At 37.3% G+C, this 15,741-nt stretch overlaps 1 protein-coding gene across 3 annotated transcripts in view; it reads right to left on the reverse strand.

Annotated features, from left to right (window-relative positions):
• The window catches only part of LOC122835809 (polypeptide N-acetylgalactosaminyltransferase 18-like), a 131,271-nt gene that overhangs the window by 18,650 nt on the left and 96,880 nt on the right, over nucleotides 1-15,741 (reverse strand). For all 3 annotated transcript variants that reach the window (XM_044125173.1, XM_044125172.1, XM_044125174.1), the window contains exon 9: nucleotides 10,976-11,071. In XM_044125173.1, the coding sequence (XP_043981108.1) occupies nucleotides 10,976-11,071 (96 nt within the window). The remainder of the gene's footprint in view (nucleotides 1-10,975; nucleotides 11,072-15,741) is intronic.

Below are 15,741 nucleotides of genomic sequence, written 5' to 3' on the forward strand. Positions count from 1 at the left end.
ACAACTGCTGTAAAAACTGCAAAAGCTACACAAGTTACAATTGATTTCTGCCAATGATGGTAAATGTAAAGAGATTGAAAATCATGAAAATAAAAAAACCTAAAAGCTTATATCAAGTGGAGGCATCTTTTGGACTTTTGTGGATTCCCAAATAGCAGATTGTAAGAACTCTGAACCAAGTTCGTAAAAATAGGTAGCCTGGCCATTGCCTGCCTAAGCAGTTCTGCTGGGTTCTCCTCTCCCTTCGGTGCTCTGTCTGGGACAGAGTCCACGCCTCCAGCAAGCAATCACCTCTCAATACCGAGGATCCAGACCCGCTGTACAAAACAAAGCAAGGGGCTGATTTTTACCAGACTAAAAACCAGGTAATTTACTTTTCATATTTTTGAAACCAAATATTAACATGGATTGAATAAAGACACAAGGCACATTTTTTGACTACCTAAAATAAAAGTCATTAAGACTAAAATTTCAATGCCTTTAAACAATTTGGGAAAATCCAGGTACGATGCAGGAAACATTAACTGGTAACAACCCTGTGGATGAATTTTAAGGAAACTTCAGATAAGGTAATGTTTAGTCGAATTACAGCTAAGCCAAGGTTGGTAAAAGATTGTCAATATCCATGGATGAATGGATAGATGGATACTCAAAGCAACATATCACTAAGATTACTGTTTACAAATTCACGCATGGACACAGACCTTAGTTTTTGGAGACCATGTCTGGTGATTGACCGTAATAACTAACGTTACATCCGGAGGAAAATGGTGGAAGCCAGAGAGAACCACCCATCTGTGAAGCATGGAGTTGTTAGCATCATGTTGTGCTGATGGTTTGCTCCTGAACTTTTACAGAGATATTTGCACTTTTGTAATTAAAGGATATTATGAGAAAATGTTTAGGCGACATCTCAAGACATCTGCAGGTAAAATTTAAGCTTAGGTGCCAGCAGGTCTTCCATCCGAAGTGCGCTTGATAATTTGTTACAAAATGGCATCAGTGGGCATCTCAACCAACCACAATCAATCTAATAGAAAATTTGTAGAAGTTCAGCTAAAACGCCGCGAGTGAGTGAGGCAACAAGTTCTTTATATTCCAGCAAACTACTGTGACAAGCTGAAGGAACTATTTCCAAAACGGACGTATGTGACCAAATACAAAGAAAAGGTATGTAAATGTGTAAGAAAGTATAAAAAACCCCCCAACCCACTAAGATTTGTCTGACGTACTGGCATTTACAAAATAAAAATACCCTATATTTAATTTGATGTACTTAGCAGAACCAGTGGTACAATGTTATTGCTGACATATTTACAACAAAGTATATCTACAAAATAAAAGCAGAATTTGCCATGTGAGGTCAAACCTCAGTCTTTCCTAAATTAAAATTAGCTTGCAGTAATGGAGCATTATTTGGTTCTTCCTAGACAGAAACCTTTATGAGGGTATTTTTCCATTCTTATCTTTCTTGTTTGTCCTTCTGGGTTTGTGCTTGATCTACTGTCAGGGTTTTAATTTTCATCGTTTGTTAAATGGAACAGAATTGGACTTTTGTTAAAGGAAAAGAAGATGAAAATCACCATCACACTTCATTGCCTTTCTGCTCCCTTGCAGATAATGAGATAATTGAGCCTATGTGGCCAGACAGAGCAGCAGTGGCTGCTGCTGCTGCTGCTTCTTGCTGTGAGAGTGACTTTTCCCTGTCTGAGGCTGCTGGTAAGCTTATTATTGCCAGCTGTAAATGTCGAGAGAGACAAAGCGCAGGTGTTTGCCTAAAGACCATCTGCTGTGATGGCAAGGAGACAACAGAAACATTATGGATACAAGAATGTCCAAGAACATAATTAGAGCTCGATCTGAATGAAAGGAGTTAGAGGGAGTAGAAGGGCTGGGGAGGGATAGATGTTAACCTGCATTTATAATGTCTAACAAAATTATGCACACCCTCTAAATATTTAGTCGAGTTACAGGCACAGATTTCAATGTGCTTTATTGAGCTTTTACAAGATAGACAAAAATTTGTTCTACCATGCACCATTATGAAAATTAGGGTCAATATTAATATTTAATCTCACTGATCTGGATGATACTTACCAATATCCATGTATATTATTTGTATAATTCATTGCCCTCTTAGCACAGTGAAAAACCAACCACGCTGCTGACATTGCCCACAATCCTGCACTGAATCACTGTTACATGCCCCAAAAATGCTGCATTGACATCTGCCTCCCTTCTCCATTCTGAAACAGAAATTGCAAAAGATGAAAACAAAGATTATTAATATTAGCCTCGTTTTACTTGTTGAGGCGAAACTGAAGTGAACAATTGACTAACATCAGCCAATGCAGATGTCAATATATCCGTGCAGTGATCAAGCAGAGATTGTTAGAGTGGCCTGGTCAAAGTCCAGATCTAAATTGATAAATTGAGAATTTATCAAAACTTGAGACATTTTCTTCACCGATGCTTTCCGTCCAACCTGACATAGTTTGAGCTATGTCACAAAGAAAAATGGGCCAAATGCAAATTTTCTATGTGTATAAATAAATAAACTGACAATCTTATGGGTGGGCAACCCAAATACAAGCCACGGTTTTCACATTTTTAAGTGCAAAAATGCCAAGCTAATAAAAACAAAGACCATGTCATATTTCTTCCCCCACTTCACAACTATGCACTGCTTAATCTTGGCATTACCAACATGACTCCAAGTTGGCAACCAAAGAGGACTCCACACACCTTAGCTTTGATTTGTCAATTAGGTCATCTAAAAGAATCTATACATTGTAAGATGGGTGATGGTACACATCAGTGGTGTAATGCCATGTACTTAGAATTGTAATGTAAAATCATCCAATGTAAATTTGTAAACAAAATGTTGTGAAAGGAATATGTGGCTATATATCCACGTAGATAAACATCGCAGGAGATGTTTTTATTGCATCTCTCACTAACATATTGGACTTGCAGAGGCTGTCAGGCTGGAAATTCATCCCTTCAGTCATAACTTCAGCGCCTGAAATATTTCCATTTTCTAAAATGTACATTTTAAAGGGTTCAAATATTAACCAACTGCGTTTTTGTATATTTTACTGCTGGCTATGCCTTGGGCTGTTTTTCATTTTAAATCTCAGTAAGCCTGTACGAAAGATTTTTACGAAGGTTATTTGTTTTTAAAGTCAGATTCTGTATGAATAAAAGAGGAGTTGGATGGCCAGGTGGCGGCTGTGATTGGGATTTCTTTTCTCAAATAATGAAAAGACAAAAACAAGTCGGTCTTGGTCAGCTATACATTTTTAGAAAGTCATTAGGGTTTTTTCCTCAAAGAAGAGGAAAAGTTTCTAGTTTGGAGACTTAACACTAAACTTGACTCCCCATTGGAATAACTCCATTTAAGCAGTATCTACCTGTCTGCATGTATAATGATAAATCTAACTCTTTATAACAAAAATGGTCTAAAAGGGGAAACACTTCTCTCTACCCCAAGAAACACTGTTTCAAAGTGTAAGGCTATATTAAACCTGTTCAGCTGCTTGGTTTTAGCCTCCTATAAAGCAAATGGAGCTACAAGATTTCTGGCAGCTTGTTCATTTGCACTGGAACCCACCAGTTCAATATCCTGGTAAATTACCGCTGCTCAGCCTCTCTGGCTCCAAGGCCAGCTAATGCACTTCCTGACACAATTCAGTCTGGAGCTTTTATAGGAGATCAGCATCAGACACCTTACGACATAGTCATTTCCTAGAACAAGCATGTAAAGATGAAACAATCCGTGGTCTTGTAAGTTTCTATCTGGTCTTAAGAACTGTGAAATAAACACATATAGGAACATGGAACAGTGTTTTCCTGACAAATAACCTTAAAGGTCTAATTTTCAGACTATATTGATCAAGCCACGAACCAATTTTCTTAGAGGAGCTGCGACAATATTGAGGCACAGATAAAATTTCTATTACCTGAGTGAGTTAAAAAGCAATTCCATATTAGTTTGTCAGAAATATCACCATCCATACTGCTGAAAGTGGCCTGAAATTTGCTTCTGGTTCATTGGATGCATTTTCTAAAAATCACAAGAAGTAAAGTGGAAATAGTTTGTTCCTGTTCATCAACCAGCAAGATTTCATCTCCAGACAGGTGTCAAACAAACCCACAAAAGCTTTTATGTTTTTCAGTATATAAACATGAAACATTTGCACATTTTTAAGACTCTTTTTCAGTTACATACTGAGACAATCACTGCATATTTGATCGCAAAGGCAAATTGAACATTACAGCTACAAACAGGCAGTTATAAGGTAAACAACCTCCTCCAATGCAGCAAAGGCACACTCCCACGTTTTGCTTCGTTCTAAACTAGTTTTCCAATCAACAAATAATGAGTTGATCAGTGCATTTATGAACTTACCATGCATCTAACAATTCAAAATGTGTGCCGTGTTAACGGCTTGCAAATAAAATCATAAACAATGCCTTGCAAAATTAATCTGATGAAGTTACGTATTGATCTTCCATCTGTTTGCTTAGTGTATTGTTAATCTATAAATGGTGCCTTTTTCTAACTTTCTTTTGTCTAATTGTTTTTTTCTTCCCATAAAGGCCTGATTTGTCAAGGGTACAACTGCTGACAGATTCTCCCAACTGAGATACAGATCTCTGCAGCTCTACAACCTCTTGGCAGCTTCTTTGATTAATACTCATCATTCCCAGCCTGTCAGCTGAGGTGGACGGCCATCTTTTGGTAGGTTGCAGTTGTGCGGTACCCTTTTCATTTTCAGGTGATGGATTGAGTGGTGGTCCAGGAGATGTTTAAATCTTAGCATCTTGTTTCATGTCATACTCCTGTTTAAGCACTACCACAGCATTCTCCCTGCTGTCTGCAGTTTTTCCTGCTCTTCAAAATGTTTACTCTGTGATGTTGTATAGCAAACTCTGATTAATTACCCAAATTAATTTTATTTACTTATTAAATGACTTCTAAATGAAATTTGCATGGGTTTATTCATGGGTGTCAGTGCAAGCTGGGCAGAACTTTTTAGGTTTTTCTTTATCAGACTTGAATACCATAAAAACACAATCATTTTCCTTGAACTTCCCAATAATAATCTTTTACGTAAAATATTATGTTTGTTGCTGTAATGTGACAACAGCAAAAAGAATCCCTTTTCAAAGCACTGTGAACATCCCTCATAAGTTTGCATGTTCACACAAGTAGGTCAAAATCATGACCACCTTAACATTTTAGTGTGAGGGTGCAATTACTTAGTAACCATGAACACAAACATGTAAAACTTTAATTGTTTGTGTTTTGTCGTTATGGTTTTAGTCCAAATGAAGATCAAAGCACACTCTCACAAGCAATGGGTATTTATAAGTGTTAACATGATGAGTCAGAAAGATAAGAGACATTTTGAAAAATCTTTCTTATTTAGAACTAATATCAGTGAGTGATGATAATATTTGCTGGAGGCCCTCAAGAATCCAAGTCTGTTTACCTGTCATTAATCACAAAAGATTTCTAGTTAGGCTGATGAAGAAAAAAAAAAATCTCATCTGGATTCAATCAACAGAAACCAAATATTAGAAATGCAAACTTCAATTAGGAAAGATACAATTGAGGAAGAGTGGAGGTATGAGTCAGATTTTCTTCTGCAGGTTTCAAAGCATCCTCGCAGAATTCCACAAAGTTATCAGCTTGGAGAACAGATTTAAAACACACACACACACGCACACACCCGCATGCGCACACACACACTTTAATGTGTGGCTTGCAGAATCTTTTTAGGTTTAAGTATGTCAGATTATTCCAGCCTGAAACTATGATTAACAGAGTTCCCCTGGGGTTTTTCATTTGCAGAAAGCTGATCTGACACCAACAGTATGAGTGCGACAGCTACAGCGCATCTAAAGAAGGCTTTTCTAAAAAGCACCTCAATGAGACTCCCACTACATGTCGTCTACTCCACTGTTTCTGCTTCATTTCAGTTTTTTGCCGTCATCTGATTTTTCTCTTAAACCATCTCTCCTCTTATCGATGTGAAAGGGTGAGAAGGAAACCGAATAGCAATCAAGCATCACTGCGGATCAGGGGATCATCAAGTATTCAAGCCCATATCCACCCGTCGGCTTGGACCAGTGACTTGCGGTGAGGTGCAAAGCTGGTGAGGCACCGACTTAATCATAATCAGATATACAAATGTAGACCACCTGCATGTTATTGTTTACATAAGGAAGTTTCGTGCATTTGGACAACGCTGGAGGTCAAAAAGACTATCCATACCATCCATTGCCGCGCTGCTGTGATACAGTAATTTCGTTAACTCAATGAAACTTGGAAATGTAGATATTATTAATTTTGTGCTGTGCTCCACAGCAAATGCAAAAATCGTTAAAAGTACAACTCAGAACCACGTCTTCTCGCTTTCTGCATTGTCCAGGCTACACACGCACAGACTCGTTACCATAGCAACTGACAACAACGTCCCTAAAAAACCCACTGAAATATTTCCCACACAGAGAGCAGAACATTCAGCCTGTTGCAGTAGTATGGTTTTAGGATTAATGTTTATTTTGAGATTATTAATAAGTGATTGCTGTGGTACGAGGAGAAAACTATAAATATATCAATACACTTTACTGTATGGCTAGCACCATGGCTAGCTCGTTGTTATTCTCTTACTCTGCATCTGTGGAGTCACAATGTCTGGGATCATGAGCGCCCCCTGCCATGAGACAAGAGAACTGCCTGCCTCACCTCGAATCTGTTCTCTGCCGTTTCTGATCGCTTCTCAGCACACGGAACACGTTACACACACAGTTGGTGACAAAAAGCACTATACATTTTATTATATAAGCTAAGTTATGGAAAATCAGTTCATATATTAAATGTTTTTATTGGCGACGTACAGACATGAGGAACAGGCTACCAGAGAATGGCAGCCAGTGCAGTTAACGAGAGGTTGATCAATACCAGGTGAGGCTCAGCTCGCTGCTGCCTCACTGGCTTCGTTTCTGAGCATTTGAACGGGAAAATGCGAAAATTCAGCAATTTTGAATAAAAAATAATCAAAATTGGTTAAGCTAAATAAAAAATAAATACTTTACAGTACAAACCACAAGGTGAAAATAGTAATATAAATTATGTATTATTATATTTTTCCATTATGACAGGTGAGGCTCTGACCGCACTGGCTTGGACGTAGCTGTTCAGTCATTCTGTCTAAGAAGAGACAACTCAGAGGTAATCATTAGCACTGGAAAAACCAGGGGGAAAAAGACCAGAATGGGGATTGGTACTGTTCAGAGTAAAACTGCTAAAAGGTATTCCTCATGAATAAAGAATGAATGTGTGAAGATGTGAAAACACCAGAGGAGCTGTCAGGGAGTTTGACATCAGCTATGAAGCATTACGCCAGCTGCACACTTTCAGCTTAAACCTCTGTGGTACAAACTCTGGTTTTAAAAGTATTGTTTTTAATGAAGAATAAGGCTGCCAATTGTTTCACTGCCTGTCAGTCAAAGCAGAGATTGTCACTGGAGCAGAAAATTTCATTAGGCTAAATGAAGGAGTGGCAGTCTGAAAGAGGAAAATGCAGAAAGGATGATGTATTTTACTTATTCTACTCTAAGCCGTCTCTTATTATAGCAGAAGGTACGGCTCAAAAAATACCCCCTGTTTCATTCATGCTTAGTTTAATGCATGCACCTCTGATTCATATACCATAACGAGCTGGAGTTTTTAAAGTGATTAGTTCCCCTCGATGATTTCATAATGTGCAATAGAAATTCTGCAGATATCTTGACACCTTTCAAACAACCTAGAAATCCTTGTTATCTGAAAGCCTGATTGAGTGCAGCGGCTGAATTAGTAATTCATTCGCATAAACTGAAATTCTTCCAAAGATATAAGTAAAAATGATCTTTTAATTTGCAGTAAATAAAATATTAACTTCCAAACTGAAGAGGCAGAGCTCAGCTTGTGTCCAAACACTTATGAACTCATGCAACACACAGCGGCCTTGATGTGCATGGTAAAGATGTCTAAAAAGCCTTGAAATAAATTATTTTTCTTCTTCTTCTTCTATTTATTTATTTACTTATTTATTTTTTGCAGTAGCATGATCTATGACAAAACAAACCCAAATAAATCTTTGAGATGAAATATGCATAATTTCCTATATTGTTCTGTAATGAATTATTGTCCAATAAAACTTTACAAATTGCACATTATTTTCAAAAGGAATATAATAATATATTCCTATATTTCTCCACATATTTTGGATTATCCAATTAAAACACTCAGAAGGGACCATTTCACAGTTTTCTGGAGGAAGCCACAATACTTGTATTTAAAAAGTCCAGTAATTCAGGATACCTTGAGCTCTAAGAAATCTCCCCAAGAGAAATATGCCCACAGCATCACACATCATCCTCCATACCTAATCATGGATATGTGGTACTTTTCCAGATGTTACTTTGGAGTATACTCAAACCTAATGGTTGTTATGGAGCTTTGGAAACCCCAAGATGACCCTCTTTGCTCCAGTTCCCCAACAGTGAACTTTGTGAACTCAACTGCATTGGTTTGTGACCTGAAGGTGTCACAGCTGCACTCCAAAGCCTCTACAACTCTTTAACAATGCTCAGATTTTCATAATGGATCTCTTTTTGATTGATTTAGTTATCTATATTCTGTGTATAAAGTTGAACCTTTGCACAAAGTGGTCAAGGGTGTGCATTGTAATCTGTCAAAATGACAGATGGCCTTCTGATTTCCCCATTAAAAAAAAAGATTTCCAAAGGTTTTGGCTCCATTGATTGAAAAAAAACTAACAAACAACCAACCAAACAAAAAAAATCTGTTTATTCCTCCATTCACTAAAAAGAAAATTCTAAAAATAAAAGGTTGTAGTTCCCCAAAAACTTGAGAACAGACTTGCGCTACTGCAACAAATTATAAACTTATTTTAAGACTTTTTACACATTTTCATCAGGAGCTGAAAAGTGCTATTTTGCATGATCATATTTCAGACATGCACTGTATATAGAAAAAAATTATTTGCAATAAAGTGGGTTTACTTTTCTGTTTTCTATTTCTCTTGCTCTCTGATAAGAAATTGAATGTTTGGAACATTTTAAGTTTGTTGAGAAAAATTAAGAACATTTATGGTTTCAAATACAATTTTAATGAAGCCTTATAGCTGTTTTGGCAAAACAGCCACTCAAAATTTGACACATAATCATCTCATAGGTCAGATGAAGATTAATGCGTCATCTGGTCCCCCAGAGAACTGGAACAAAGATGGCCCATAGGTCTTAGTTAACTGGGAATGAAGGCAGTCTGCTCTGCCAGAGGCTGAATACATTTACTGGATTTCTGTCTGTCCGATTCATAATGAGCCTGAACCAAATCCATGAGGTGGATATGAAAACATTTCAAGTATGAATCTACTTGGGGTCAAACTAAGTAAAGTCGTTCAAAAGAAGCTGTTCCTGGAGGGAAAAAAAGAAAGTGCAAGGAGCTTAAGAAACTATGCTTCATGCATTCATAGAAGAAGTAAACAGCAATGACAGTGGGAGGAAAAATTGACCAATACAAGTCAATTCCTTTATCAGTACCTGCTGATTATGCAGAGTAGAGTACATGTGAGAGGCAAAACGAAAGGAGAGACACATTAATGCACAAACCGCTGTTTCAGATGTCAATGTGCCGGTCAAAGCTATTAACATTCCTGACAAAGGAGACAAAGCTCTTCCAGATACCAGGCCTGCAACATATAGAAGTCTATATCTTAATTTGTAGCACTATTTATGCAACATGGACAGTTTTCTTTTCTCTATGCTGCAGGCCATTAAAGAGTCATGAAAACGTGGGTTGGTTTTTAAATTGTTTTTCTGAAGTCTCCATTAGGCAGGCCATAAGCACAGCTAGAGTCACACATTGGAACTAAGAGGTCTAAATCTGCAGTGGGCTGATAGAGCAGATGACTGGCCTCGCTTACTCCCTCATAACTTTTCTGCTACTTCAGCTGGAAGAGCTAAAAGGCTGAACGGAACTGAAAAAGCCAAAGCACATCATGATGATTCAATAATATGCTATGTTTGAATTAGATTTAAAAATTTTTATTCCCATAGTGGCCAACTTTCACACAATGACAATGTGACTTTTTCCACTCCAAATCATCTGTGACCAAATGTAAGATTAAACCACTTTACTTGAACTAGGAGGCCCATAAAACATAAATAAAATAAAGTTCAAATATGCACTTCCTCGAAACTCCACAGCTTTTTAGTATCGTTTTGCTTTACTGGTCCTCAGGGCTGTTTTTGGCAGCAGGCAACAGACAAACTAATTTAGTAACCAGCTGTTAAGTGCAATCGACCATTTACCAACTAAAGAGCTGGAAAAACTTAGAGAACAATAATAAATCAATCTAATGCCTTTTTGTTCAGCTGTCCTCAAGGAAGAACCCTTGAGGAAGGAAGAAGTAAACATAAAATGAATTAAAAAAATATAATTGTTTCTGATAAGTAATAAACTTAATTTGTGCTGTGATACAAATTAGGACACCTCAACATATGTTCCTACTTTAATGGGTTAAATTTGCACTTGCTGTTAATTTCAACACTTTGAAAGAGGATTTACTTGTTTAAAACTCTGAAATTATTACTATTTAAAGTTTTACTTCTTATTGTGCTAGGAGGACCTCTTACACACGTTGCCACAGGTTGCTGAAACAATGTTCTCTGGATAGACGAGTCCAAAACCTTACTCAGAAATCACTTGCAACATTCTGCAAAGGTTGCTCAATCTAAACCCCCTATTCAAAATATCACGGACAATGAAGTTCCTCCTACTATCAGCTGCAGACCACCTCCCTTTGGATCGCTGTGTGATCGGTGTTTGCTGCCGTTTCAGGAGATCGAATTGACAGATGAGAATAGAAAGGCTTGGGAACAAAAACTCACTCACCTGGGGTGTCATTCCATGACAAAGATACATGATGGGAATGTTATCAGAGTCTGGTCCCTGGTCCAAACATAGCTCATCTCTCAGACTGTTCTTTAACTGGAAAAAGAAAGAAAATCAAAATAATAAAAAAAAGGAAAAGGGGGAAAAAAAATTACAGTAATAATGTTTGAACATGTTTAAAAAGGAGAATGCATTGTGGAGGACAACATCAGTACATTTCAAAATTGTAAAAAAAAAATAGTCAAAACAAAAAACAGTCCTGCTTTTGATTTGAATGGTAAAGAACCTTCACGTCTTATTTCTGTTGATGCTTAATGAATTACTTCTTGAGGATATAAATAATTTATATGACCAATGGTTCCAGATGGAAATACACACCCTGCACAATAGTTGCAAAAACTAAGTGCAAAATTGTGAATTTATTGTGCCTTTTTCTTAGTAAAGTAAATAATTTTCTTAATAAAATACAAAAGGGATCAAATAAATACATTTCACTGTGAAAAACCAAAAATGAAGTCCTTGCTCCCAAACTGACACCTTCAAGCTTGACTGAAATTTGCAGCTCCCCACATGTGCAAGCTAATTTCCTTATGGGGGAACATTTTGTGAAAAGATGGTACAAAGACTGAGCTATTTGGCCAAAGTGACCAAAAAGATGTATAACGGAGTCGATGTAAGGATAGATAGAAAATGACACGCTGCTCCATCTGCCTCAGGTTTGCCTCCTCCAGATGTTACATTCCTACATGATTTTGATCAGGGCTCTGATCTAACATTTTTTTTTCTGATCTCCTGGAACAGCTCCTTTCTTTCCTTCCTGTCGTCTATGTTTAGTGCGGTATACACCATGTCACCAAACAGAAAACTGACTCCTTGTCACCCTTTAAATTGACAGACTGCCTGATTAAAAGCTTGAACACACCTGTTATGCTAATTAGTAGACACAGATTAGCTTAACATGGCCCCATAGTCAAATTATTTTCAGTCTTTTATCAAGGTACCATAAGTTTTGCCAAGTCCTGTTTCCGTGACTCTTTTAAAAAAATTATTTTGTTGAAACAGTTCAAAAGCAAGGTCTGATTTTCATTGGTTAATTTTCAGCTGTTCTATTGAAATTATTTTCTATTGCCCTTGTCAGTCTGAAGTTATTTCAGTGACTATTGTGGGGTTTTGGTCTTTATCAGAGGGAATTAAACATTTTTGTCCACGTGTGTAATGGAAAATTCTTTATTCGTCCTTTGGTAGAGAAATGTTTGTAACTCAGCAGCAAATAAGAGTGAAAAAACAAACAAAAAACAAAAACAAATCAAAGCACACCGGTATACATACATTCTGGAAAAAGTGATGTTAAATTTCGTGCAATTCCAGTAAATACTGGATTGAGTAAAATATTAAAAACTTGAGTCGTTTATTTAAAAGTTATACCTTTAATAAATAACCTGCTGTTTGGTACAGGAACATGATCTATGTGTTTATATCTAAAGAGAACGAAGTTGTGCGTACATTTATATATGAGTTGCCTCACTGGGAACCTTATTAATTTCTAAATGATGCCTGGCACAGAGAAACAATCAGTCATGATCTAATTTGCTATATAAAGCACAGCAACAGGGGAGCTTCCCACAGCACTAATAGTTTATTCATGTTCGCTGGTTACAGTTGCTCTATAAGATTGAGCTGCCTCAAGTTCTTTATGTTGAAATTCATAACTCTTAATTTTCAGTGACTTTTTGACAATTTTCTTATAGATGGAAGGATGGATGGACAAGCAGATGGATACATGCTAGACAAAAAGGGTATATTAGGAAACCCCAACACCAGTCCTTGGGATCTATTGTCCTCCAAGTTTTAGATGCGACCCTACGCTAACAAATCTAAATCATGTGATTGAATAACCTCTTTAGCATGCCATCAAATTTGGCGGTACAGTAGATGTTAAAAACCAGAGTTGGAGACCCCTGGGAAAGATGGATGGATGAATAAATATAGAATAGGCAGACTGACTGATCTCAGGCATGCCTGACAAACTCAAAAATAAGAGAAATCCTCTCAAACACTCAACATCTGGGTAAAAATGTTCCTTTAAACTTTATACTTTAAGATGTTACTTTTATTCTTTTTTTAATTACACAAAAAAGAAAAAAAAACTGCCTCCTGTGGCATCTCTGTCTTTCTTTTGTTTTGTCCTTTAATGCTTTGACAAAAATAATTAACCCATTAAGGCAGAACGGTGCACTACAAAGCTCTAAGTGGGTGGCTAAAATGGGAATAAATGGAATCGGTGCAGGATAATTACTGCCTGCTAGCAGAAAGTCACACAGACACTTTCAACTAACCTTCACCTTTTTATTTGGCAGCTCTACAGAAATTTTTCAAAAGAAAAATCACCATTTGGATTTGCAGCCTGTTCATTTAGCTTGGCTGTACTCCACAGAAAAGATCGCAAACTAATTGATCAAATTACTTCAATTGTTGCTCAGAGCAAACCTTCAGGCACAATTTTCTGCTTTGTTTTTTCCTTTTTCAGACAAAGAAAGAAGGCATATTAAATGACTCTCCCTAATTTCAGAAATAGTGTCATTTTTGCCATTGCCTTAAACAAGTGTATAGATAATCTAAATGATAGAAGCAGTTTGCTAAAAAGCTGTGTAATTAAAGAAAAAGTGGGAAATGAACTGAAGAGACTTTTACATTCAGATCAATTATACATCTGGGGGAAAAAAAAAAAACATATCAAAAGGAAGCAGGATGTGATTCTGCTGGTCTTTATGTTCCCTGCCTTGTCCTTACTAGTACGTGTTTTTGCCAACAGCTTGTTTCAAACTCTGATGAGATATTTGTTATTAGAGTGGATTGAGCTGGGAAAAGCCTGTGATGGAACAAAAAGATGGCCTCAGGTGCAGCATGAAAGGCAGATTTCTTTTATGCTTTTAAAAAGAAGAAAACATCTGAGCAATACTGTACTGGCCCAACCTTGGCTATGATGAGAACATTTGCTGAGGCACAGATACTGCCACGCATAATCTCAGACTGCCATTCTCATTCATGTACACCCACCACATAGATTCAGAAAGGCTTTGAAAACCTTTTTCAGACACTTTTGTCCACATGGACTTGATCAACGATGTAAATCGTCTTTTCCACAACATCTCAAATGTGCTCTTCTGTGGTGAAAAAGGCATGGATGTGGTAGGATATAACACACAGGCAGGCTGTGACTTTTAGAAACGCTCAGCGCCCCCACTGAGTTGTCGGAGAAATGGTTGCAAGTTTGGTTTGGTTATAGGAGATGACTGGATCCAGTGAGCGGTGCCTTCTGGGTGTCCTCTGCCAGCTGGTATTTTCACAGATCACTTCATTGACTCAAATTCAATTCAAATTCTTAGTAGCTGCTTTTTCTAAATGTTTCTTCCAAGTTTTGACCCTGGATAACTGGCTGCATTAGTGACATCTTTTTCTCTGTGTCTGAGCCAAATCCACATTCCTTCACGTACTTTCCTTCTTGAACTTTCCCTACAAAACACCAGAAGTCATGGGCTTTGGTGACTTTCTAGTGGTAGTGATATGTTACGACAAACTTAGCAGAACTAAACCATCTGGAGTAACACATGAACCAGTTATGTGCAAAAATGCGAGACTTTCAGCTGCTTCTATTCACTGTTTCTAGATTTTACTGAGAACATACAACTGAGCAACTGGTCTGAAACGGATAAGAAAGTACATCTACTTTACTGTTGGTGCTAGAATTTAACCCTCTTAAATTGGAATTGGTCCCAAATTGTCATTCACCAAAGTAGTCAATTACAATCAGATGCAAACAGATTATATGTAATCAGGGGCGCCATACAGAGGGGGAAAGTTATGACAATTCTAAGGGCCACTGTCCGACAGGGGGCCCTCCACAATTTATTTATTTATTTTTTGTCCATAAAAATTAAAAAAGAAAATTTGAGCCCTGTCAATTACAAAATTCATCATATTGTATTTTCAAAGATTGTTCTTAGCAGTAAAAATGACATTTCCGTAATCTAAGACTAATAGAAAAAATGTAAGCAACTTACTTGCATGCTGTATGCAGACTGTTGGATGTAAAATTTATGAGCACTAAATATTGTGCTAGTTATCAGTATTGGACCAAAGAAACCAAGGCAGTTGCAAGCCTTTAAAATTGTGACACTTTTGATGGGTCAGATAGACTCAAAAAATTGCAACAGCAGCTGCGGGGGGAGGGGCCCAATTTAATATTTTGTCATGGGACCCAAGATTCCTGGCAGTGCCCCTGTATGTAATGCCAGGGTTGGATGCTGATATGCTGTATCTGTAAACTGATTTGAATAGAAGACTTTGCTTTTAATTTCTTACGACATAGCCATTGTGTAATGCATTCATGTAAGAGTCTTGAGTTCCCAACATGCTGTCATCCGTTCTTGCCTGTGTCCAGCTGTGTTTCAGCCTGTTTTGAGCTTGCCATCTTTCCTTTTGTGCTTTTTAACACATTTTACAAAGTTATACACGCAGCCCCAAACGGAACTGACGAAAAGTTGTAAAAACGATGATTCCCTCCATAGGATTTGCTGTGAATCTTTTATTTACATCCAGAGAATGGTAAATAGTCTGTTGGATCCGTCTTAACTCTGTCATACAAGTGACCTTTTAAAAGAGATGATTTGAATACAAATGCCTGTTTAATCCCTCACAATCTTTGGCATGACCTTTCGTCTTCTTCATAAAGGACAGCATCATATGCACATTCAGATTCTGAGATG

This window comes from Gambusia affinis, linkage group LG08, assembly GCF_019740435.1.
Source record: "Gambusia affinis linkage group LG08, SWU_Gaff_1.0, whole genome shotgun sequence".
Taxonomy (NCBI): Eukaryota; Metazoa; Chordata; class Actinopteri; order Cyprinodontiformes; family Poeciliidae; genus Gambusia; species Gambusia affinis.